The sequence below is a fragment of the Pelodiscus sinensis genome, chromosome 3 (assembly GCF_049634645.1).
Source record: "Pelodiscus sinensis isolate JC-2024 chromosome 3, ASM4963464v1, whole genome shotgun sequence".
Classification (NCBI taxonomy): Eukaryota; Metazoa; Chordata; order Testudines; family Trionychidae; genus Pelodiscus; species Pelodiscus sinensis.
This window is the reverse complement of record NC_134713.1, coordinates 125197302-125224438: the sequence shown is the minus strand read 5'-3', so window position 1 is coordinate 125224438 and position 27137 is coordinate 125197302. Positions and strand designations below refer to the sequence as shown.

The 27137-nt window shown below is 40.5% G+C and overlaps 1 protein-coding gene across 1 annotated transcript in view; it reads left to right on the top strand.

Moving 5' to 3' along the window:
• The window catches only part of PCNX2 (pecanex 2), a 225416-nt gene that overhangs the window by 92877 nt on the left and 105402 nt on the right, over nt 1-27137 (top strand). Inside the window, exons 16-19 of the mRNA XM_075924756.1 lie at nt 8468-8577; nt 10949-11045; nt 20982-21074; nt 21644-21794. Of these exons, the coding sequence (XP_075780871.1) occupies nt 8468-8577; nt 10949-11045; nt 20982-21074; nt 21644-21794 (451 nt within the window). The remainder of the gene's footprint in view (nt 1-8467; nt 8578-10948; nt 11046-20981; nt 21075-21643; nt 21795-27137) is intronic.

The window sequence follows — 27137 nt, the reverse complement described above, 5'->3', positions numbered from 1 at the left end:
TGTTTATTTTAATTAGTTATGTTCAGGCCTGTATGTGGGGTGGGGGATGCAAAGGGTGTGAATGCACCCCCCTACAGTCCTTCATGGTCTGCCATGGGGCTGATTCCAGCTAGTCTGGGAAAGGTAGAGGCGGTGTGCTGCCCCAGCCTCCTTCCCCTGTGCTGTGACCAGTCGGGGGAAGCCTGGGGCTGATTTCTTCCCTTCCTTCCCCCAGGAGAGAGGCCAGGGGCTGGGCAGGGCTCTGGGGGTGGTGTTGGGGGGCAGTGTAGCCACCAGCCCTCCTACAGCTTGCAACTCTCCCCTTCCCCCCCTCCCCGCCCCCCACACAGAGGAATTCCCGAGTATGGGCCTGATGTTATAAATTGTTCAGTCTGGTTTAAAGAAATTGCAGAAGGTTTCTGCTTTCTGTCTCCAAGGAGAAGCAAATGGCAGAAAGACAACCTCTTGTTAGCCAGAAAGCCATGTTTATTATCCCAAAGAGTATTTATAAACATTCAGAAAAGTTGCATTTAAAATTTCCTCTAGTTTTCTCTATGTTCTGGAAAATGGGTGTAGGCTTGGTTGTCATGATTGGTGCTGTGTATAAAAGATGTGATAGGCATTTTATTTGTAAAGAGTAAAACTAGTACACACACACACACACACACACACAAAGGGCAAAAAAAATTACTGAAGATTCCTTATCAAACAAAATCTAGGGGAAAAGTCAGGCCCATCCTCAGGAATTGCTGTGGAAGGGGTTGGTGGCTGCCCAGCTCTGCCACCAGCCTCGCTCCTGTGCAGGGGTAGAAATCAGCCTCCGCTTTCCCCTAGCCAAAGTATGGGGGAGGGAGGTTGGGGTAACACACTGCTTCTCTCAGCCAGATCACGGGAGAGAGAGAGGCTTGAGCAATGCGCTGCTCCGCCCTCCCACCCACGCTTACTTGGAGGACCATGGGAGGGTGCATTCGCATGCATGTGCACACCCACCCTCCCATGCAGGCCTATACAAAGCTGCCCACACCTTTCCTTTCAAAGAAAAACTTCTGCTTGTCTTTTGAAAGTCCTCTGGAAAAACATATAGTTGGAAATATTTAAAATGTGTTTACTTCTTAAATGTTGAAATGGGAAATCATTTGATTGGAATATTTGCAAGTATGCTAGTTAAGTGTGACGCTCCTAATATAATTTGCTGCCAACAGTAAAATGCTTGGAATTAAAGACCTTCCTGAACTAGTTACTCATGTAAGAAGCCATTTAAATATAGAATATTTATATTAATGGGAAATTAAATAGTTATAAGTGCCAGTAATTAATTCATCTGAAAACTTTCTTATGACTAATAGGATTGTTTGGACTTCTTGAAAACAGAATTTCATTTCCTGCTGAACTCTATGGCTATGTCTATACTGGCGGGTTCTTGCGCAAGATCGGCTGTTCTTGCGCAAGAACCCGCAAAGCGTCCACAATGCCCGCCCGCTCTTTTGCAAGAAGATTTACAGTACGGCGTCAGAAGACAGGGCTTCTTGCGCAAGAGCTACGCTCTTTTCTAACAAGTGTAAGACCTCTTGCGGAAGAGCTCTTGCACAAGAGGGCAGTGTGGATACGCGGCAGAGGTTTCTTGCACAAGAAACAGCTAAAATATCCATCAGAGCTTTCTTGCACAAGAGGGTGTCCACACTGCCATGGATGCTCTTGCACAAAAGCATATGTCAGTGTGGACGTGTTCTTGTGCAAGAATACTTGCACAAGAACACTTGCGCACGATGTTCTTGCACAAGAACCCACCAGTGTAGACATAGCCTAAAAGTGAAGAAAGATTTTTAAATAAATGAAATAAATAAAAAGAGAAAGTTAAACTATAACTTCAAAAGTTTATCTGTGATTTTCTCACTACACAAAAATAAAGGTCAGTAGAAATCTTGCATATTCATTAAATAGAATACCTGTTCAGGAGCTGAAAGTGTCACATAAACCAACCCCGAAGACACAGACCAGTGAACAAATGATTGCAGCCACTATGAATCTAAACAAACTTGGAAGAGGTAATTTCCCTTAATTTCATGTAAATAAGAAGGAGAAGAGTATAAAAATGTCTGAAGTGTGTATTCCTTCCCTCCTCCCACACACACACACTCTGCTACCCTGCTTAAACAGCAGACACTCCACAGCTCATGCCTCAAAACTAGCTAGTATCAAAAGCTAAGAAGAAACCAAATCAAGGAAACTTCCCCAAGATTTCAAGCTGGATCAGTGAGAGAAAATTAACCAGTACACTGCCAAGGGATTGGATTTTAAAACTTTTGTAATTTTGTTGGTGTGTAAAAATGCTGCTGTAACTTAAAAAGGGCAGGGGACTGAACTCCATGACCTCCCAAGGCTCCTTCCAGTTCTAGTGTTCTCTGAGTCTTTGAAAATAGTAATAATTTTTCCTGTTAATCACCAAATGGTTAGACTAAGTGTTCCTGGAAACCAGAGACCAAGCATTAGTAAATCCAGAAATAGTAGGATTAAATTGGATGTAAAATTCTTAATATTCATAATTGGTCAGTCTTAAGACAGCTTCTGAAATGGTTTTTTTTCTAAAATAACTGATTTAAATATTTCTTCAATTTCATAGGATTTAATTAAGATTGCTTAATTTGCCCAGCTGCAAACTGGTTAAAATAACCAGCGGGATCTAGCTACCCTTAGATAGAAATTCTGTTGCCCATACATAAACATTTTTAAAGTATCTATTAAGGGCTTATCTGCATTATTGGGTAATGCAGTCTATAGGGGCATAATTTATAAACAGTACTATTGTGTTGTGCATGAATTAATGTGCATAGATCCTGCTGGTGCACACTAAAGGTTCCCTAGTGCGCTTCAGTGTAATACTGTTTCAAACATCACAGTGTTAAAGCATGTCATCAGGGTTCATGTGGACCAGTACATGCACAATACTTTGGTGCGCTTTAGAAATCACACCCCTATAAAGTGCATTATTTTGCTGCATAGACAAGCTCCAAGAGACTAAGGGTATGTCTCCACGGCAGACTTATTTTGAAATAAGGTATTCCAAAATAGTTATTCCAAAATAGCTTATTTTGAAATAGCACATCTATGCTTCAGGGAAGCCTGCCTCAGACTAATTTTGAGGCTTCCCTAATGTAGATATGCTATCTTAATTTAGAGCTCTAGGAGGTACCGTGGAGGAATAAGTTAGAATGGCCTTGGTGAGAGGGCTATTTGAAAATAGCAGCAGTAAAACATCTACTATTTATTTCAAAACAGCTATTTCGGAATAGGCATTATTCCTCGTAGAATGAGGTTTATAGATTTTGGAATAAGCCATCCGTTATTTTGAAATAAATAATGGAATGGCTGTGTAGACGCTCACATTATTTTGAAATAACACTATTGTTATCTCAAAATAACGGTGCACTGTAGATGTGCCCTAAGACAGCATTTCATCATAATTTTAGGAAACAAGATACTTTGGCCTTAATTTACCAAAGAAAGAATGCTCCCTGAGGTGTTTCATGCTCAAGGGTGTAATCTCTGTTAAAAACTCTCCACAGAGAGACATACAGAAGAGATTGTAATGGATGTATTTTATCACTGGATTTAATATTTTCTTTTCCTTTCTTTAATAATAAAATAGCCCGGGTTAATAATTGTGATTATTTCCCTTGGTCACAATAATGGTGGTTCTCTAAGGCCTATAAAAAACTCATGTGACTAACGTAGCAGGAGCCATATCCTTGAGTTGTTAGTAAATCGGTAAATTAGTAAGATCTGGCCTGCTATTTCTCATCTCTTCTAATCTATAAAAAACCTTTTCCTGTGGGACAACAGAGTGATGTCATCACGTCACTCTGCATCCTCAGGAGCCATGACCACTCCATGAAATGCGGGGGTGGCGGCACCATCTCGATGCACCCCATGAACCAGCGTCCACCTGCCTCTGAGCCCCGCCCGGCCCATGCACCTGCCACGTGGCTTGACTCTGTGTAACCCAGGTTCAGGTGCACTCTCCCAAGCCCACCACGAGCTGGGCAGGTCTTGCACCCGGCTGCTTCCCTAGCTCTCCGGAGCTGCTGCCTTGCGCTCTGGGCTCACCACAGAGCAAAGCTGCCCCAACAGACTGTGCAGAAAGGCTGGGCTGAGTGCAGGCTGTGGCTCCTGTTGCAGTGGCTGGGGCTGTACTGCCCGTCCCGGTGGTGCTCCGGGGGGAAGCGTGGTGTGCAGCTTGAGGAATTTGTGGGAGGGGGCAGGGTGTGTGTAGGGAGGGAAGAAGGGGGATAGTGGGATAGGGTGTATGCAGGGATGGGCGTTGCAATAAGGGGGGTATGGTGGGAGTGAGGAGGATATAGGAATGGAGGCAGGGGGATAGGCACTGTTGGGGTGAGGAGGGGTTAGGGAAGGATGGGATGTAAGAATGGAGGAAGGAGGTGGGGTAGGGATACGCAGTGTGGGGAGAAGTAGGGGTTAGGGAGGATGGCAAGGGCAGGGGGATCAAATTGAAGCACAGGTTGCGGGGGGGGGAGGAGAAGGGGGCAGGGTTGGACCAACCTCAGCCCTGCCCAACGGCTGAGGGAGGGGAAGAGCTCAGGCTGGCCTGGTCTTTTGTCCAGCAACTGGGGGAAAGGAGGGAACAGGCCAGGGCTGCCATGCCTCGGCCTGACCCTCCTCAGCAACTCTGGGAGAGCCAGGGCTGCCTACCCACAGTTGGCGAGCCTAGTGAGCAAGGGGCATTGCCTCCTAGTTTTCCTAAACTAAATATAGTTAGTAATGTTTAAAATGAATGACTGGCATCCAGCAATTTAAAACGAACCCTTTTTGCATCACACAATTGACTTTGATTTGTGGTTTATTAAGATCAAAAATAATTTTTGTAGTTTCTTTTAATTGTTTTTGGAATTTATGGGTTATCTTAATCATTATGGGGAAAAACTGGATCCATGGGAAAATATAAGTCTGAAATAAATTTCCTCATTTTATAAATGGCATGAATGGCCTCTTGCCTCTCTGGATAGTTGTAGACTGCCTTCATTAGAAGCATATGACCGATATGTAAGTAGCTGTGCTCTATGGTTGGAAACAAATATTTCAGAATAATTTCTTTATAGTTTTTGATGAGCAGTTTTAAAGTTCAGTTCTATTCTAAGCCCCATTCATAAAATCTCAGAGTTAGCATAGTTTGATTTATAGTTTGATTCAGGCCCAAACTTAGCAGGAAAAGCAGTGCTACTTGATACATGTTTTTGTTTGTTTTGTTTTTTACTAATTTCATCCATACACTAATAATTTGATATATATTTGCCTTAATTAAAGTTCTACCATGGCAAAAAAATAGAATGCAAAGGTCCCCTTCAAACAGCTAAAACTGCCCTAAAATGTTTTCAAAGACTGAAGGCACTCTTATGTATACATAGATTTCCCAGATGAATAATGGACCAAGTATAGAATTATAGGCTTATTACATGGTTTTATTTCAGCCACATAAAAATTCTTCAAGTAGATTTCTGGAGACAGGTTTATCAACTCATATACTTCCCGATTTAGAGAGGCTTGGGGTTCAGGCAAGAGCTATTAACAAAGTAAAATTTGGAGAAGGCTGTTCAACAGTATGTTTTGCAATAAGTGGCAAGTTGTTGTAACCATATCTGTGTCCAAAAGCATGTCCTTATGTTGTATTTCACAGCTTTTCACAGGTGATGTAATTCTTCAATATTATGTATATATTATTCTGTTAAATCCAGAGGATAATATTTTAAACTGTGTTTGCAGAATCCTGTAGAAACAGAAGGTCCAAGATTAGTTTTACATGTGAGAAGTTGAGAGTGTATTACTGTACAGTGACACATAGTAAAGCTGAATGGAAAAATCTGTCAGCAATTCCTTTTTGGCTTCCTATTTTTAGAGTTTTAAAATTAGTAAATTGAAAACTGGCTAAAACCTACGTCAAACCGAGCACACAGAAACTTGATTTTTAATACTGCCTGTTTTCAAGGTTTATAAATGTAATTTTTTTTTTTACCATTTTGGGCTCTTTATAATATTCTTGAAGTTTATGAAAACTACAAAGATGTCAGCAAGCGCTCAGTACAAACTCAGTACAGTTTATTTATTTGTGTTACAGTAGGATCTAGGTGCTCGTGTTATGAATCAAAGTCCCCATTATGCTTGTCACTGTACAAACACTGAACAAAAAAAAGTCCCTGCCGCCATGGAACTTATACTTGAAATATATAAAAAAGAGACAAGATCTATACAGCCAAATGGGACTATGAGGAAACAGTGAGACTGTGTCAGTCGGCATAATACGCAGTGGTCACAACACACTAGTGGTTTAACTATTGCTAAGTTTTTTGTGGGCATCAAGGAACTGGAGATGAAAGGAAAGTTTTGAAGAAGAATAAGGAGGTAGCTTTGCAGAAGTTTATGGGGATCTCCTTCCTCACTCTAATAACTTTTCTGCCATCAACAGATCATCTGAATAAATCAACTTTATGATAGTTACTTCTGGATTGACATGGACTGATTAACATAACTGCTCCTAGGGCAACTAACAGTCCTCAGTTGTTAATGGTTATTGAAAACACGCCACAATGATAACAGAATACTTTGGTTACAACCATGTGGTTCCATTTGCTCATAACTTTAAGAAAAATCCTTTTTAGTTAAAGTTTGTCTTGAATTATCTCAGTCAAGAGATATTTTACAAGAATGGGCATGAGATAAGAGGTCTTTCCCCCCCTCTTAAATGTATTACCATGTCTTTTAAAAATAAAGGAATAAAAACAGCAGAATTAAAAAAACTGGCCTATAAATTGTGCTCAAAGAAATTATGTTTGAATGATGATAAAATTATAAGTAGCGGCAAAGTCACTTCTCAACATGCATTCCTGAAATGTATAGGGTTAAGGTTAAAACTCCCAACCTATAGGTGATGGTCACTTCTTACGCAACTGGTGCTTGTCTCTGGATCCAACTATGCTGCAGCCAGTGACCATGCAAACTCTTGCAGCCTTTATATTTTCACTCCAAGTTCTGTTATGGTAGCAGCAGACTGCACAATTATCTGTGCTGAGGGGGATTTTCTGAATCAAAACAACTTTGATTACTGCATATTACCACAATGATTCTGCCACATGCAACAATATTTCTGGTGTTGAGTGGAGAGCAGGATTTATTACAAAGTATTTTTGAAATGTAAAGGCTTTTCAGACTTGAAAAATGTTTCCTTTTAAAAAGGAGGACAAATGACATGAGAAAGTGAGGTTTTTGTTTATATGAATATTTCTACTTTGCCTAACTTTTTTTCTAACAGTTTTATAATTTTTAGGGCAACAAATGTTAAAATTCCAGAGAGGTTCTTATTCTCTATTTAATTGGTTATTTTGGGAGTAGGTGAATCTGGAGGGAAACAGAACTTCTTTTCTTTCAGCCTAAGTGTTCATTGAACTCATCACTTTTATCCTTAACCCTGCACCTGCATTTCACTTGCTTTTAAAACCACTGTTTTTGTTTGTGTGAATCAACCAAAATTGTATATGAAATGAAAGAGCAAGACATCACATAAACAGAAGGAAGTCATCTAAGAATACAAAGGCCCACTCTAGAATGACAGATAACATCACCATCCAAGAATGAAACCTGTCATTCCGTTTCAAAAGGAAGAAGAATTATTGTCCAATTATTGGCTATGTTGTTCTTCCAGCTTTTTTAATTTTGAGCTCTACCAGACATCATTAGTCAGGAAGGAAAATGACAAAATGGATAAAGGTTCATTACACTGATGCTAAGGAAATTGAATCTTTTTGTGTCCACACTTCTTGTAAAACATTCTACCACATTAGAATATGTTTTCCCTGATAGCTGTTGTAGTTTAATTTTGGAGAGCAATAAAGGTGACTAGCTGCAGAAGAAGGGGCAAGCTAAGAACAGAGGTGCATGACATAATGGACTATTAAAACAATGTGAAAGAATATAAATATATACACCCATACCTTACACATATGATCATGTAGGGTTTATTTAATGGTACAAAGGGGAAGGAGTTATGTCTCATACAGTATAAAGAAGCTAGATAAATAATTATTTATTAGTAGAGGGGGTAAAACAGTGGTTGCCATTGTTAACATCTGTTCCAGCCTCCACTTTCAGTTGTTCCTAACTTTCTTAAAAACAAAAACAAGTTCATTGGGCTAAAATCTTCCATGTTCATTCTCAACTCAGAATATTCATAGAAACTTTGATAACTGATTGAAGCCCTAGTATCTTAAAAATGGCTCAGTCAAATACACACTTCACAATATGCAGCTCTACACTTCCCTGGACATGGGTCTTGTGCCAAAACCATAATTAACTCGTAGGTATGCAACTTCTTTTCTAAAGCTGAAATATATAGATCTAGCAGTTTACAGGATTTAGCTTCCTTTAAAAACTAAGTTCTGCATTCCTAACATAACAGTATTCTGCTTTTTGTTCTTCTCATTAGGAACCGTGGGATGCTCGACACATTCCAGCACTGTTCTCTGCTTTCTGTGGCCTTTTAGTAGCACTTTCTTATCACCTCAGCAGGCAAAGCAGTGATCCATCTGTACTTATGTAAGTTGTAAGCATATTTTTTATTGGTTAGATTGTATGACATGCAAACTATAACTTGCACAAGGTGATATTTAAGTCTGGAGTTGGTGATTTTTGAATTTGATGACTTTTAGCAAAGTTGGTTGTGTAAACTTGTGTTTCATTGAAAAGAAACATGCTACAAAAGTACAATGAAGGAGAACTTTTATGGCTATTGTTACCAGTGTTTTAGAAAACACTCTCTTTTTAGGAGGACTGGATATCTCAATGGATGAGCAATGAGATACACATTTACCTCTAGATAAATGGTACAAATTAAGGTACTGATCCTGCAATCATTTATGCATTTGCTTATGTGTAGCACCAGGAGTAGTCCAAATAAAATTAATAGGATGACTAACAGTAGTAAAATATTTGTTGGATCACAGCCAAAAAACTGTTGTCAGTGGCTGAAAAGCAGTGTCATTTGTTTGGTAGCTTGTATGAAATAAGTTTTGGTTTTGGTCCATTCCAGTAGCTAGCTTTCCCTCTTGCAGAACTACCTGCAGCTCTGTCACTAAACTAGTGCTTCTCTCAGTAATCTCAGAAGAAAAATTGAGAAATGAACAAACAGAAACCAAACTCTTCAAATTCTCATCACAGGTGAAATGGGAAGCGTTCATACCTGCTGCCAATGATGTATCAATTCAGCAGGGCTGTAAATCTAGTACTTTTCATGGGTACCAAATTCTTTCGGCCACATTTTGCTGTCTGAGAATTATATGATTAACCCTTATGGAGCTAGCTAATCTATAATGGATATCACTCATGAAGAGGCTGATTTACCAGGGTTTGCGGAGATGCATTAGGAGGCATTTTAAGAAGCCAGAGACGGAATGTCTGACCCTTGGAAAGCATAGCCTGATCACAACTTTTTATTTGGAGTCTGTTCCACCAGCTTTGCCTCTCCACTGACAATAATTCCTCTACAAGGTTATAAGCATGAGAAGCTGAATCCAGGGACAATGAAGAACCAGTGTAGAATAAGCAACATGATGATCTGAAAGTTGGGTTGACAGTACAAATGCATGTAAAAACATGGGGCCCCTTGCCCTCTTGGTGGAAGCATTTTTGGGGCATCGCCGAGAGCCACGTAATACTAAGGGAGACAATAAGGAGTAATTTTATGCAGGGAGGGACTGGGAAGGAAGGTGAAAAGAAGCTGTCATGTTAACTGGAATTCTTACGTTCTTGAGTGTGGTTTATGTTAAGTCCTGTCATCACCTCCTGATTCCTGCGCACAGATATGTCAGATAATTACATGCTGCTGTATTCTGTCTGAGATGGAAGTGGAGTAAAAGTGTTGCCACTTACTATCCAAGAGCCTAATCCAAAACACTCTGGATCTTTCTGTTTATTTCAGTAAGGTCCAATACAAGTGGCACACTATATGATGCTGTAGAATCCAGAAGTGGGTATGGGGTGAAGTACCATTGGACACAGGAGAGCTTACTCCGTTCTTATGTAAAATACACATTGGAAAATAACAAATTAGCTCTCAGGAACAAGTTCTTTAAATTTTAAATGTGTATTTTCCTCAGGGTGTAATTCCTGGTGCACTTATGTCTTTAATTAAACAAAAAATCTTATCTTTTGTTTTAAATTGTGTGAGCACTTGAATTCATTGCTTAGACACCTTTTAAATCTAGTTTCTAATCCCTTAAATACCTTAATCAAATTCTCAGCAGTTCAAATTATTGTTAAATGTCTTGCTTGAGATTAAAATGTTTCTGATTCCACAAGAACATCAAGTATTCATTGTATAATCATGATTAAAATGTATAATCCCAAAAAAGAGGTTTAAGATTTTTTTAATGACTCTGAACTTAAGTAAATGGAGTTTAGGGGATTGGAAACAGTATTTAAGGGATGGCCTATGGCATAAACTTTAAGATGAAGGAGAAGGTGCTGTGTAAAACTAAACTGAGGATGAGCATGTAATTTATATTGAGATGAGCATTTTGCCCTTTGTAATGTCAGTATTTGACATTGGAAGTGGCACTAAAGAACCTCTTTGCCAGCATTCTCTGTGGTAGTTAAAGATTAGATGGGACATGGAATTGAATTACTCTTTCAGGTGGTCCATTCCCAATCAAGGTTGATGCAGGCTGATGGCACTATTGTGCTGATTCTAAACATACTTCCCTATTAGTGGGGAAGCTGACACTACCCTGGCCAGATATGCAGTTTTCCATAGCAATCCACAGCCAGCCTTCAGGAGAATAGCAACGGCATATGTGAGGGGAAAGTTGGGCCCTAAAATGTCTATTCTCCCCTTAGAAAGTACATATAATCCCATTACCTGCAAAGCTGCTCTTCAGAAGTATTCTAACAAAAATCTTTTTTGCAATAGGTCCCTTATTCAATGTAAATTTTTTCCTCATTTTCTGCGTCAAAATTTGGAAGACTCATCCACAGATCCACTCCCAGAGAAGATGAGGGAGTCAGTGGTAAGCCTTTTAAAAAATCTTTATTATATGTACTGGAAACCTGCAATCCACTCCTGTTGAATCCCTTAACTATGTTCAGTTGTCGATGCTATTGCCTCAAGCGTGAATGCACTCTGCTAACTGAGGAGACAGTGTGAACATGTATCAATGATTTTTTTTATCTGCATTTTTTGATAGTCCGCAAAACTTTCAGTGAAAAAATTCTGCCAGTGTAGACATGGCTTTAGTAAAGTATTGATGGCTGGGCCCCAGCAAAGGTGAACACCTCCGGAGTTCAGACTAGTTGAAGATGGGGTTCCCAGGTGATTTAAGGTGGGGTTAATTCCTTCCAAAAGTCCTGAATTGCCCAGAAGCTAGAAATCATTCCTTCTCTTCAGCACAGCACTTGGGAACTAAATAAACCATAAAGTATAAGTATATGTGGGAGTAAGTAGTGTTTAAGGAGCTCATGGAAAATACACTATTTTGTTGCCTGGTGTAGAAGTCATAGTGTATATTAAATGTAATTAGTTTAGCTGGTTACATTGCATAGTAGAGGTATGGCTATTAATGGAGGGCAACTTCTGAGCAAAGATAAATTATCTATTATAAATCTTGGCTACACACTCTGATTGGAGTTTTGGTATGTAGCTTATGGCCATAATCCGTTGTCAACTGATTTGTATGAACTGGTTGACTATATTGTAGGTATAGTAGGAGGCATCATTTTGTTCTGTTTTTATAATCCCCACATCCCTTCCACTTATTGCTCATTGCCTGGGGCAAGTTTACAATCTGACCTGATCTATTTTACAAGTAGAGACAGGTCAGAGAACTGACTCAGTTAACAATAAGGCAATCTCTTGAACTGGTTACAATAATTTCATTTCAGAGTGTAAATAGGAATCTGGTTAAAAAAAACCAGTTAAGATCCTGACTATACTGCAGACTAGAACCATGTAACGAGGTGTAATAGACAGGAGGAGTGCTGACCAGCACCCAGTGACTAAAGGGTTAAGTTCAGGTAGCTAGCAAAGGTATTGGGCAGGGGACCAGGAGAACCAATCGAGATAGAGGGTTGAAATTTGAATTGGATATACGTTCCCTGCTTGCTATCTTAGTGGAGGAGAGATACAGAATGATTTAAACCCAGACAGGACTACCATGCCTCCACGGAATTCTGGGCATGGAAGTGGGGTGGACAAAGACAAAATTAGAAAAGTGAAGACAGTCTCGTTTAGGGTAATTTTTCTTTATTTTGTGGTTTGCTTTGAACTGTTCTGTGTGATTCTGTGCCTTCCATCGCAATTATCACCTAAGCATTGTTCCTGGAGATTTTCTCTGTTTTTGAATTTGTTTTCCTTAGTTGCTCTGTATCATCTAGCAACTAAGTATCCTTTATCAAGTTTATTTTTTGTTTTGTAATAAAAGTCACTTTTTTAAGGTGATGATTTGATTCTTATGTCCTGGAAACTGCGTATGTCTGCATGCCTCTGACAGAGTGGTCAGCTGTCAGAGACTCCAGCTTGTTTTTCTCATTTCTTTTCCAAGCTCTTTTTGGGCAAAAGAGCTTGGGGTATCCTGAGGGTGATTTCAAGTGTTCACCCTTGGTTTTTAGTGATCAAAAAGCACTCGATGGTGGCAGAAATTCCCCAGAATCTGTGTATTGTGATTCAGGCGGTGTTGGGGGAAGGAGTTTTGGTAACCAGTGCCTTTAGAGGTGAGGTTTTGAAGCTCTCTTGCGGGCCCTAGCCTTCTGCACTCAGAGTGCCAGAGTGGGGAACAGCTCTGACACTAGGAAAAGGGCATAACTCCGTTCTAATGTGTACTCTGGAATGACTATACTGGTAATGCAGAATCATAGCACACTGGAACTGGAAAAATCTTGAGAAGTCATTGAGTCCAATTCCCCTGTGTTCCTGGCAGGATCAAGCAAGCACCATTAGACTATCCCTGATAGGTGTTTATCTAACCTGTTCTTGAATCTCCAATAATGGAGAATCTACAACCTCCCTAGGCAATTTGTTATAGGGGTTAACTATCCGGACAGGAAGATTTTCCCTGATGTCCAACCTAATCCACCCTTGCTGCAATTTAAGCCCATTGTTTCTTGTCCTATCATCAGAGGTTATGGAGAATAGTTTTTCTCCCTCCTCCTTGTAACAATCTTTTAGGTATCTGAAAGCTGTTATCATGTTCCCTCTTAGTCTTCTCTTTTCTAGACTAACCATACCCAATTCTTTCAGTCTTCCCTCACAGGTCATAGAATCATAGAATAGTAGGACTGGAAGGGACCTCAAGAGGTCATCAAGTCCAGTTCCCTGCCCTTATGGCAGGACCAAATACTGTCTAGATCATCCCTGATAGACATTTATCTAACCTACTCTTAAATATCTCAAGAGATGGAGATTCCACAACCTCCCTAGGCAATTTATTCCAGTGTTTAACCATCCTGACAGTTAGGAACTTTTTCCTAATGTCCAACCTAAACCTCCCTTGCTGCAGTTTAAGCCCATTGCTTCTTGTTCTATCCTCAGAAGCCAGGAAGAACAAGTTTTCTCCCTCCTCCTTGTGACACCCTTTTAGATACCTGAAAACCGCTATCATGTCCCCTCTCAATCTTCTCTTTTCCAAACTAAACAAGCCCAATTTTTTCAGTCTTCCTTCATAGGTCATGTTCTCTAGACCTTTAATCATTCTTGTTGCTCTTCTCTGGACCTTCTCCAATTTCTCCACATCTTTCTTGAAATGTGGCGCCCAGAACTGGACACAATACTCCAATTGAGGCCTATTCAGTGCAGAGTAGAGCGGAAGAATGACTTCTCGTGTTTTGCTCACAACACACCTGTTAATACATCCCAGAATCATGTTTGCCTTTTTTGCAACAGCATCACACTGTTGTCTCATATTTAGCTTGTGGTCCACTATAACTCCTAGATCAGTGGTCCCCAACCTTTCGTGGCTGCTGGGTGCCCGGTGCGTGGCCACTCACATGCCTGGCATCCGGGGGCGGGGCCGCTCACGCGCTTCGCTTCCGGGGGTGGGGCCACACATGCACTGCATGTCCAGGGGTGGGGGCCGCCCATGCGTCCTGAGCCCAGGGCCGGCACCATGCATGTGCCATGTGCCGGGGGCAGGGCCAGCCCAGATGTTTCGGCAGGTGCACATAAATGCCCTGGCGGGCGCCATGGCACCCATGGGCACCACATTGGGGACCACTGCCCTAGATCCCTTTCTGCCATACTCCTTCCTAGACAGCCGCTTCCCATTCTGTATGTGTGAAACTGATTGTTCCTTCCTTCATGTCTTCTAGATCTTTACATCATTTTTATTGTTCTTCTCTGGACCGTCTCCAATTTCTCCACATCTTTCTTGAAATGTGCCCAAAACTGGACACAATACTCCAATTGAGGCCTAATCAGCACAGAGTAGAGCGGATGTCTACTCTCATGTCTTGCTTACAACACTCTTGTTAATACATCCCAGAATGATGACTATGTAGACAGGGCCTATGTGTCTTGATCCTTTCTTTGTAGTTGAATTTGTTTCTTGGTACTTTTTTCTGCCAGGGAATAGGTTTCATATGATGCTTATCAGCTGCACATTTCTGCTACACATATTGACATCTCGTGTAGTTTTCCAGAAACACAGGCTGTTTTTACTGGCTTCTACAAGGGCCTCCTAATGCTGTACCTTCCCTTCTTTCTCTGTTTAGTTTTCCTCCCATTTTTACATAAATGTAAGCAGATGGGCACCAATCTAAGTTGGTTTATATAGTGCTAACTCTTCCATGCTGGAACATAGATTGTGCTCCCAGAAGAGGAGATGGCTATTGTAGATTAACACATGCAGTCTAAACTCTTTAGTGGCTGGCACCTATATCTTAATAAGTAGTTCAACCAATTTAAATAGGCTCTTACCATTATTCTTATAGTGCAATGCGTGTATAGCAAATGAGTGAGTGTAGGCCTCTAAAAAGAGAGATATATCAAATTTGAAGGAAACAGTCAAACAACGAACTATTCTAATCTTATTCCACTATTGTTAAGGGAATATGCTATCGTAACTAGCTCGGGTTTTGATTAATTGTCAAAAGCAAACTAAAAATAGCTTTCAGATCCTTTGTAAGAAGAACTTTGATCAATCTGGAATTGGGTACACTGTTACATGAGGACCAGAAGGAAAGGTTTGAATAGCGTATCCTTCCCTCTTTTGTTTCCCTCAGGATGCCCCTGTGTAATGACCAAAACAAAGCTTTTTCTTCTTCACTCTCAGCTGTATAAGATAGAAAAGTGCAACAAAAGGTCCAGTGCCCACTAGCCTATGCACCCATGTATAAGGCATGCATAATATTCAGGCTAAATTAGCACCTTTTTTAATCCATACATTTTAAGCTATAACTAACTAGTTCACCTCCCAAGATAAAAGCAAAGAGATCTAAATATTAAAATAAATCTGTTGTATTGTATAATGGCTTCATGTTAATGTTAGTGGTAATCAATATAGCATTTGTAATGCTTAACTACATGACCTTTACTATTTTTCTCTCTGCTCAAATGGCTATGTAAGAATTGTCAGCTTTAGCAACTGGAATTACAAAACAACTGTGATGGATAATTGACTATTCAACTTTGAGAATGGAGCTTCCCAGCATTATAATTAGTTTCTATAGGCATCCCCATGGTTGATTACTACATTAACCAGTGGCCTGAGGGTGTTAATATATTACATTCAAACTCAACTTCCTTCCTGGCCTTTAGTACAAACAGTCAGATAGCTAGTAAAAGGATTTATACAAAGCTCCAAATGAATAATTTAAAAGAAGAAGAAAAAACAATTTACAGCGTGTTTTTCCCATTTATTCTCACAAGCAGGAGGTATCCAGAATAGCCTTTTTAAAAAAATAGAGCAATACATCTTTGATAGACTGGTAGGAGAGTGATGTTGAATCTTTGTCTGCATGATGCTTGTATCCGAACCTGCAAAACGATCCCAATGGCAGTGATTATTTCACTACTGAACTTTTACTAGGTCAAACCTTTCACACACAATGTGCATAAACAGTACATCAAAAGCAAATCAATTAGGTTGCAAAATCAAGGACTAAAGAGATAGGAAGTGGTGGCCTGTCCAATCTTAATTTAGTCCTCTTATGCATTCATGCTGCACACACCCCTGTGCAGGGGTCTAGTGAAAAATGTGCTGTGTTTACCAGTGTCATCATCTAGTTGCAAATGTCATGATGTTTGATATTTTTATTAAGACCCCAGCCCTGGGAGGGGGCGGGGGGCGGGAGAGGCATGATTACACGAGAATATCAGCTTTCATTTTTAAAATGGTAAATCTCTCTGTCTATCTTTGAAAAGATGACCCAATTTATTAGTTTTTAGCCAACTCATGACTTCTTTGGGACCTGACTCATGATTTTTTGAATGCTTAGAGTTGGCATTACTGAGACTGGTATATAATCATATAATTAAAGATTACATTATATTAATGTAAGATTATATTATAATCCATATACGTAGCAGGGCTAAATTAAAGTTATATGGGCAGTGATAAATCTGGCATTTCCTTGCTTCCAAGTGCTTAACTTTGCAACCTAAATAACATTCTTTGAATGTACTTTTAGTATTTAAATTCCTAGGATTTTTAATACAGAAAAAAAGGTAAAAGTAAACTCAAGACAGATGCTACCCCTTGAGATACCCAGCTAACTATATTTACTGTCGACAGAGAGAAGGCTATTATCCTGTGGGTGGAATGGACCACTGGAGTAGGGCCAGGGAAGAGCTCAGGAGTTGGCTGGTAGTGATGGACTGAGGTGGCTTGGCCTGTTTCTTGCTTTCCCTATATTTCCATGAATTGCGATGCTTCTGTCCTATGTGATGCCCTCAGAGTTGGGTATGGACCACTGGAGCCATATGCTGAGTCGAGGCAGGCTGTTTCTGGAAGCCTGCACCAGCTCTGCTCACACTCCTCTTTGCTTCCATACATTGCCTTAACATGTATGTGAGGGTTCTGTTGCTGCTGCTTTGGCAGTGGTTTGAATCCAATTCTTTATTAATGGAACATGAACATTTTATTTTGGCAGTCTGTCAAAATTTTCCTGAGGAACACAAGCAAGAACATAAGAACAGCCATACTGGGTCAGACCAAAGGTTCATCTAGCCTAGTATCCTGTCTTCCAAGAGCAGCCAGTGCCAGGTGCTCCAGAGGCACCCATTTCCAGCTTCTGACAAACAGAGGCTATGAGCACCATTCCTACCCATCCTGGCTAATAGCCATCGATGGACCTATCTTCCATGAATTTATCTGGTTGTTTTTTGAACCCTTTTAAAGTTCTGGTCTTCACAACATCATCTGGAAAGGAGTTCCACAAGTTGACTTTGAGTTGTATGAAGAAATACTGCTTTTTTTTGTTTTAAATCTGCTACCTATTAATTTCATTTGATGATCCCTAATTGTTGCATCATCATCGTCATCATCGTCATCATCATCATCAACAACAACAATAACAACCATGGGCTCAACGCCCATTGCTGACCGGTGCCTCCCTCACATCCTTTCCTTCCATCTTTCCCTATCCAGTGCGGAGTGGCTTAGTTTTTATAGACTAGCGCCACACCAATCTACTATATCATCTAACCATTCTCTGTGGAGTCTCTCTCTCCTAATTGGAACATCCATTATGCTGAGTACCAGGGTCTTAACTTTTTGCTCATCATTCATTCTGCAGATATGCCCAAATAGCTGTAACTTCTGTTGTATAATCTTCTGCAGTAGGTTCTCTTTTGGCTGTATCTTCCTATATAATTCCTCATTGGTGACCTTCTGCATCCATCTTAGTCTCAGGATCTTTCTATAACAACTCCTCTCATACACCAATCTCCTTCTCTTGGGAAATTTTGTTATCACCCATGTCTCACATCTGTACAACATGCAGCTAAATACATACATTTTTAAGACACTCTGCTTCATTCCTAAGTTAATCACTTTACTTTTCCAGATCTTATCCATTGCCTTCAAACTCACTCTTGCTTTCACTATTCTAGTTGCTATTTCCTTCTTACAGTCTAGATCAGTGTTTCTTAAACTGTATTCCGGGGTACACCGGTGTGCCGCGGAGAACAACGGAATTCAAAATGGCTGCCCTTAAAGGGTCGACTTTTTTTTCTCAATAACTTCTCCCCAACACCCTGGTTTTTGTTGTTGTTTTTTGGGGGGGGCAGGGGGGTTGCTCAACAAAATAGCCCTTGGTGTTCCTTATTTAAAAAAAATTGTTTGATGGTCCTCAGTCTTAAAAAGTTTAAGAAACACTGGTCTAGATCATCCATCATGCTGCTCCCCAAATATGTGAACTTCTTTACTTTCTCTAGTAATAACTTTTCCTTATCTACTTTCTCCATGCTGGTCATGATTTTAGAAACCTCTATCATATTTCTCCTTAGTCTCCTCTTTTCTAAGCTACAAAGTCCCAATTGAATTAATCTTTTCCCATATGGCAACTGTTTCAAACTCCTAAACATTTTTGTTGCCCTTCTCTGAACTTTTTCCAGTGCCAAGATATCTTTTTTAAAATGAAGTATCCACATCTGCATGTAGTATTCAAGCAAGAAACAATTAAGAATATTTCAGCTAAACCTGAGTGGAATTATATGGGATACAGAAAAAGTACTTCTCAAGCTAAAGAGCTTTGGTCCAGCTCAATTTCAAAAGCCTGTTATAAAATAGTTCTCAGAAACAGGATCCAATCATCTTTTGATAACTCCTCGTACACTTGAAAATTCATTTGCTGTTTACATGTTGTCTCCCACATCTCTGTTTCTTTTTTATCTCCCTGTTATATGGTCTCTTACCCTCTGTGAGAAGGAGAAAGAAAACATGAAATAAATGGTAGGGTATGTCTACACTACCCCACTAGTTTGAACTAGCGGGGTAATGTAGGCATACCGCACTTGCAAATGAAGCCCAGGATTTGAATTTCCCGGGCTTCATTTGCATAAGCTCATTTCACGAGGAGTAACGGTAGTTCGAACTAGGAAGCCTAGTTCGAACTACCTAGTTCGTGCCCCATGTAGCCGCGCTGCACGGGGTTCGAACCAGCGGGGTTTTAAAAATGGCGGCTCCCCGCTTATGCAAATGAAGCCCGGGAAATTCAAATCCCGGGCTTCATTTGCAAGTGTGGTATGCCTACATTACCCTCCTAGTTCGAACTAGGAGGGTAGTGTAGACATACCCAGAAACACTTGTTGGCTAGGCTGGCTATTGGGGCTGGTTGCATAGTCACAGTAACATCTTGAATCAGATGAGGTTTTCTTTCAAGTGAAATTTTGTTGTTTTCCAGGTTACTAGGAGTCTATAAATTAAAGCATTACAAGTCAGTATTTAGATAAATATCTAGGAGCAAGCATCTAGTTTCAGTCAGCACCTTAATTTACTGCCAGTGGTAAAGGCTGCGAACCCTCTGTAATATGTCTAATCATCAGTACGAACATGTTATTGATTTTTCTGTCCAAAGACATTTTGGTAAGCTGTAAAATAAAATGGTTTAAAAATTCACATAGCTCAAACTATTTTGGAATGTGTTTATTCACAATGATATTTTAATCACAAGAACGATGAATTAGAAAGAATATATTTTTCAGTTTCTCCAAAATACATTTAGTCCAGCCCAGCTCTTTACTCAAGGGTAGATTTTATTTTTCTTTATTGTTATTTAATCCTAGTTCAACTTTGAATACAGGCAGTCCTCAGGTTACGTACAAGATAGGGACTGTAGGTTTGTACTTAAGTCGAATTTGTACTTAAGTCGGAACTGGCATCCAGATTCAGCCGCTGCTGAAACTGATCAGCAGCGGCTGAATCAGGACTCCTGGGGCAGAGCAGCTGGGGTGCTGCCGGGTTAGTTCAGTAGCGCCAAGGAGCGGCACTGTGGGACCAACCGGCAGCGCCCCAGCTGCTTTGCCCCAGGAGTCCCGAGAAAAGCCTGGTCTGCTGGGTGGGGGGGTGCACTAGCTGCGCCCCCCCCTCCCCAGCAGACCATGGAGACGCGGGCGGCGGGACCGAGACGCGCTGCGGTCCCGCTGCCCGGGTCCTCTGCGGCTTTGCTCCGCGTCTCCCTGGTCTGCAGCCGCCTGGGTCCTCCGCTGCTTTGCTCCGCATCTGCCTGGTCTGCTGGGGTCCCCCCCCAGCAGACCAGGGAGACGCGGAGCAGCTTTTCTCGCCCCAGAGGACAAGGGCGGCAGGACCTCGGCGCGTCTGGGCGGTCCCGCCGCCCGCATCCTCCGGGGCGAGAAAAGCCCAGTTTGTAAGTGCGGATCCAACATAAGTTGGGTCCGCATAACTCGGGGACTGCCTGTACCTCCAAATCTTGGAGAAATGTAGACCAATATGTGGAACCAAACACTGTAACGTGGACACATCTCTATAGTAAATAATAATAATTGTATTATAATTGATGTCTGTGAACACATTACAGAAATTCTTACAGAAAGCATGGATTATTTAAGCAATGGAAGAAGCAGTGCATTAGCCTGAAAAAGTTTTGATGTTTCTAAACACAATTTTAACAGACTGTTGTCATTTTCAAATATACAGACAATCCCGCAAAGACGATTGTATAAATGGAGATGTGCTTTTAATGTAAAATTGTTTTAGTTTTAAGTTTCCCGTGTTACAATTAAAAGTTAGTTAACAAACATTTTTAAATGAATTTTGTTCAATTTTAATATGATTAACAGAGTCCTTTTCACAAACTTAGAGTGTCGGGAAATAATTTTGCTAAACATAGAGCAGAAAATACCCTTAAATTAAAATATATGTATATATTTTAAAATAATGACTAAGGTCACCACACTACAAATTATCCGTAATTTATATTGGAGTAATTACATTTATCCAGTTACAATATTATTAAACGAATATGATTTTATCTTTTAAAAATTATATTCACAGAAGGAAATCTTGAAATCGGATCTCATTGTCTGCACAGTGGCTGCAGTTCTATCATTTGCAGTCAGTGCCAGCACTGTGTTTCTGTCTTTAAGGGTATGTATTTCTGTCTCATCCTTTTAAATATTTTCACCTTCAGATATTATATTTATTATGCATTACTATAGGGCATGTTAGCAGACCAAAATAAAGAGGAGCTGTGAAGAGAAGAGTTAAGGAAAAATTATTTAATAGTAAAGATAATTTCAAGGCTTTTGATATACACAGCAAATCAGTTATAGATGTGTATCTTAGGCACAAATAAGGCATTTAGTAATTGTTTACCCTAAACCTTTGCCCTATACTAATCTCTTCTATGACATAAAAGCTCTTAGAAAAGAGGCATCTTACAGAAACGTGACCAATTTTAACTTTTTTATTTCCAGTTGCAATATTGGTTGAATGTGTGTGTAAAGTACATTTTGAAAAAGAACAAAGGTTGTTACTTTCATTTCCTGAGCCCCACATCTGCTTCCCACCTGTAGTATTTGAAGCATTTTATATAAGAATCAATATTTCTTGCAAATAAATATGAGAGAATAAATTCTTGTGAATTAAAAAATGTTGTGTGTCTATAAAATATTGTTTGTAAATGTGATTCCATTATTTGTCTTCCTTTGGCGCAGCCATTTCTCAGCATTGTGCTGTTTGCTTTAGCTTGGACTGTGGGATTCGTAACACATTACATACTTCCTCAGCTCCGCAAGCATCATCCCTGGCTGTGGATTTCACACCCCATACTTAAAAACAAAGAATATCAGCAGCGGGAAGTGAGAGGTTTGTAATAAATATTGTCAGAATGTTGATCAACCTTGCCTTTAGCTTGTCTCGTTTCTAAAGGAAAAGATTCTTGCTTATGTCCATGGTGATGTTTAATGATGACAATTTTTTTCAAGGTGAGTTTTCTTTTTTTCTTTTTCACATTCCCTTGTAGATGTGAGAGAATTTGAATCTGTCATGAAGAAATTTCTGCTAACAATATTCGATTTTAATGAAAACATTCAAGCCCTACCCATCTCTGTAAGCATCCCTTCCAGGCTAAGTGAGGCCTAGCAAAACTGCGACCCTAGCATATTGTGATTTCATTATCACATACTCCTCCAGTTCTCTAGACAGACTTCCAGCAGAAAGAGGGAAATGATATTTCTGATGTAGAAAAACGAACTATGAATTCATGGAAGTGAATTGGCAAACTCCACTTGACTTCAGATGCCACAGGATAGGGCACAAATTAGTTAAACTCAAGAGTAGACAAATTGGATTCACATTGAAAATGTTTCTGAGCATTTTGAAGTTCAGGTCCCCCTACCTCATAGTCACACTTAAACTTCGAATTTAGTTTTGTAAACTTCTTCCCTTTCTGTTTTGTTACTTCTTCCTTTCCCATTTATTGAATCACTTGATGGTCTGGTGCCTATTTACACTTCCTCTGTCTTGACCACCTCTGTCTTTGTCCCCAACCACCAGAGTGTACAGAAAAGCCATTGGGTCCGTGAACAAATTTCCACCTGAAAAACAAGATTCTTTGTTACTATGGTCCCTCTCCCTTAAATAACAGCTTTCAGATACCACTGACCAGAACTTCAAAATGCTAGACTATAGTCGTGAGAAGAGTCTCAGGCTTTTTTCTTAGATTATTGGTAACTGGGCTGCTATTTCATCTAATGTTTATTTGTGACTCTGGTTTGAATCTATTTGTGACTCTGGTTTCTATCCCCGGCTACTAGTCAAGGGATAGAAATGGTGTCCCTGGCCTCTGTTTGTCAGAGGCTGGAGAGGGATGGCAGGAGACAAATCGCTTGATCATTGTCTTCGGTGCACCCCCTCTGGGGGAACCTGGTGCTGGCCACTGTCGGCAGACAGGCTACTGGGCTAGATGGACCTTTGGTCTGACCCAGTACGGCAGTTCTTATGTTCTAATCTGAGTTATTCCTTCCCATGTGATAGTGTAGACAGAACTGCACATGAATGTACAAACGTTTCACCCATGTAGGCCTGGATTCACATTGGAGTTTATTTACTCAGCAGTAGATTTCCATATTCTCTCAAGTGGATGTTTATCCTGTTTATTAAATGTCCTAACCTTTCAACAGCTAAATGCAAGTTATTCCTGGAGTAGCTTTTAGCTTATGGAGAAGGGGCATTGTTATGTATGGAAATGGAGGACATATCACATATAATCATAACACTTAGCTCTCCTATAGTAAGTAGATCATTAGATTTCAAAGCACTTTTCAAAGGCAGCCAGCCTCACTACCCCCATTTTACATCTTACCTTATATTTTAGAAATATGCGTCTGTCTGTCCGTCCGTCTGTGAGTCCATTTGTTCAAGAACTCCTCCTAAACGGTAAGAACTAGGACCACCAAATTTGACACGCAGCTTCCTCTTATAACTTAAAGCAAGGTAAGGTTTTGGTTGTGCCAGAACAATAGGATGTACCTGGAATTTGATTGTTTCTCATCAAATGGAAAGGGAGGGGCCTGGTAGGAGGGAAGTTATACTGTAGACCACAGGGGGGCAGAAAGGGGCCAGACGTGAGGCTTGGGACAGGGCTGGAGAAAGGGACAACTAGCTAATATATTTCAGAGAGTTTACCTGTTTGTGTGTCTGTTTGCATGCCTGTCTGTCCCCCAGCCAGGGGAACATGTACCTCTCCCCCAGCTATGCCCATTGGAGCTGCAGCAGCCATGGACAGATGCTTCTCACCTGGCCCCAAGCTGCTGCAGTGAGAGAGGGCTGGGGTTGTCTTCTCTCCCTGGGGCAATCTGCAGACTGACCCCCTCCTCCGCATCCCCATCCCAGAACAATTATTTAAATGAAGAAAAAACAAAACTTATTTGAATTAAGGACCCGAGCAACACTGAGTAAATCTTCTAATAGATAATATAAGGGAAGATAAAAGCTCAAAGATCACCTTCACCTTGTACCAAATTCAGCTAGCAAGTCTGAGTCAAGTGATTTATGGCCTAATCCAGTGTATGTAAATACTGCTCATATCTCCTGGCGTGGTATATAGGAATACCTGTAAATATTTCAGAATTTCAGAAACTAATTGTCAGTTCTCCTGAATTTTTTGTTTCAGCAAACACCATACTGCGCTGTGCAAGACATGGCTTTTTTTTTCAGCTATCATCTCCTCTATGCTCCCTTCTGGAAACTTGCTTGTCATATCTTGATGGATCAATCTCAACCTATGTTTTGAGAGTGATTGAAAACAATATTGTCAGAACACAGTCTGTGCAGGACTTCACTGCCTTCTTTAAACTATACAGCACCGGGGTTCTGCTCGTTCCCTGCAAAATCATGTGTTTTCCATACTTTAACGATTTAAATTTCTTTGAAAAATCATGTCTTCAAAACAAAACCAGGATACTAAGAAGTACCAAAGAAACTTGATTGAAGGTTGCCTTTTAACTGTTACCACAAAATGGCAAAGAAAGTATACTGGAAATGTAAATCTCATTAAGGATTTGTATTTCAGCTGAAAATCATAGTTTTATAAGTCTTCATTTGCTTAATAATGAGCAAGTCTTGCAAATATCCTGGTTTTGTTGTCTTTTGCATGAGTTTAATCATAGAAGATTGCTATTGGATTTCTTCCCTGATTCCCATTAAGTCTGTTTTCATTCATTGGAAAACAATAATTTTCATAAAGACAATGGCTCAGCTTTTTAAAAGGTTGAGGGCAGAGATCCACTAGGCAAATCCAGTTCACACTTTGACCAATTTTGTATTGATGGGTCAGCTCTTATTTTGTGATCACTTGCATCAATTAATCTACCAGAAACGTAGTATAGTCAGGAATCGAGGCATGCTCAGATTCTTCTAGTCCATCTCATGTGTATTGGTTTACATATTGCAGAAATGTAGCCAAAAACTTCTGTTAGAGAACTGGAGTACAGGATTAGATTTTTTTCCAGTCACAGGAACAGCGCCACAACCCGCACACCCTGAGATGGGTGCCTACACTCTCTATTTAATGAATGAGGAGAGGGAAGCACTTAAATCTAGACGGCATGGAAGTATCAATCTCTTCTAGCAAATTGTAACTGGGAACCCCACTCCTGGAGTCAGGTGGCTTAGCTGTTTCATGTGAAAATGAATTTGTCACCCTCCACACAACAGAGTGAGTGGGGATGATGATGGCGCCTGAAACATTGGAATGGAGAGGACAGTCCCTGAGTCTCCCACCTCCTAGGTGGGACCTCTAATCACCAGGCTAGAGTCATGCTCTCTCCCATCCACAATAGAACAGGATCAGCTGGAGCGGTCAAGGGAATTCCACATCAGAACTCCCACAGAGGTAGTGATGTTATTTCTCTTGGCCCTCCTCCTCCTCCTTCTTTTCTGGATATTCCTTTAGCATCTTCGTTAGTAGGTCATACTCCTCGGCTCTCCCGTTCTCTATGGGGTTGTCCAGAACTCTGATGTTGGCCACTATATGTCCTCACCTACCATTTTTACACTTCCTCCTCTCATATTTATCATACTCCTGACTTATCTCCACCCATCCAGTCACTCATTTAGCCTGTTTCTCTGGCATCTCCTTCTCTCTGCCTCGCCCTCAGCTTAAACATAAGACTTCCCATTTGACCATGATGTCTTTCTCCTAAGACCCTCCCCTTCCCTCTTCATTTTATGCAGACAGTACCACCAACCCCTAGTTCACTCCACCTCATAACTGGGATGGCTAACTTTTTGAGTTTTTCTCTCACCCTTTCTGTACACATCCAGGTTATTTCCTGTGTGCACTCTGCTAAAACTCTTCTTCACACCCTCACCACCTCTTGTCTTAATTCTGGAAGCCTTCTCTCTGCCCTGTCTGACACATATTGTCCCCATCTTCTCTTCACTCCATTCAAATTATAGCTATTAAGAGGAGCTCGTTCATGGCAAATGGCATTAGCTTTTCTTATAGACATCAGGAATGAACCCAGGTAAAAAGGGAGGGGCCTTTCCAAGTGCCATGATAGAAGGAGGAATACAGAGAGGGAGCCTCTTGCTTAAAGAGCTCAGGCCTTCCTCAGAGTGAGTGAGGTCTCCTACTGCAGACGTCACGAGGAAGAGATGGGGAAAGAGCCTCTCCCAGGAATTTCCTGTGTTCAGTCATAGGAGGGAGGGTTGGCATGCGGCAAAGAACAAGCCATTTATCCTTCTCCCATCCTCAAAACCTCTCCCTCACTGATAGATGAAAGAGAGGTCCCAATACAGCCTGGACTTAGGTGAGTAGGATAACTATTCCAGCTAGATGAAAGAGAGGTCCCAATACAGCCTGGACTTAGGTGAGCAGGATAACTATTCCAGCTAAAGTCCTGATAGATGATCTGTTATGGGTTGCCTGTAGCAACAGGTTTTCACTGTATTTTTCTGGTCTGACACAAATGACATTGTGTAACCGTTTGTGAGCCCTCCTAATTGAATTTATTTTGAATTAACAGTTTATGAAAAATGGTTGTAAAACAGATCCCTCGAAGCACTGACACAGTTATTTCTACCTGGTACTTTGGAGGCAAAAAAGCTTGGGTTTGAACTATGAATCATATTGTTTAATTAAAGCTAAGAAAAAGCTTGTTGTCAGAGCCCTAGACAGTAATGAGAGAAAATACTTTAAACTATAGTAAGTGAGGAATATTATTGTACCTCAGAAGTTCATGCACAGCTTTTCAAAAGCCTGGTACCTTAACCAAAGATGTCATAGGTCCATGAATTAAAGTAATTTGGAAGGATTAGCACCTGACTTTTCTCCTTGTATCTATTGAACATATGGTCCTACAGAATCTTGAGTCAATCTGTTGTCCCATTTTCTCACCATCATACAACTGAAATAGTGTATTTTATTATTATTATTGTTGCAGGGAGGAGTCTTGGTAGTTCACCAGGTGGTTCTTACCTTTGAGGCAATACTGAATGAATGCTCCAGTATGGTGCGCTCTTCTGTTACAAATGATGTTTTTTAGATAACCTGAACGATTTGTGTTCATTAAAGAATTCTTGTCACTTTTGCAAGAATACAGGTGTTACTCAGGAGACTTCGCTCTGCCTACCTGATTTCCCTCTACAATTTCAACTGAATACAGTAATCATGTCTTGTCACATTGCCCAGTAGTATTGTTGTGT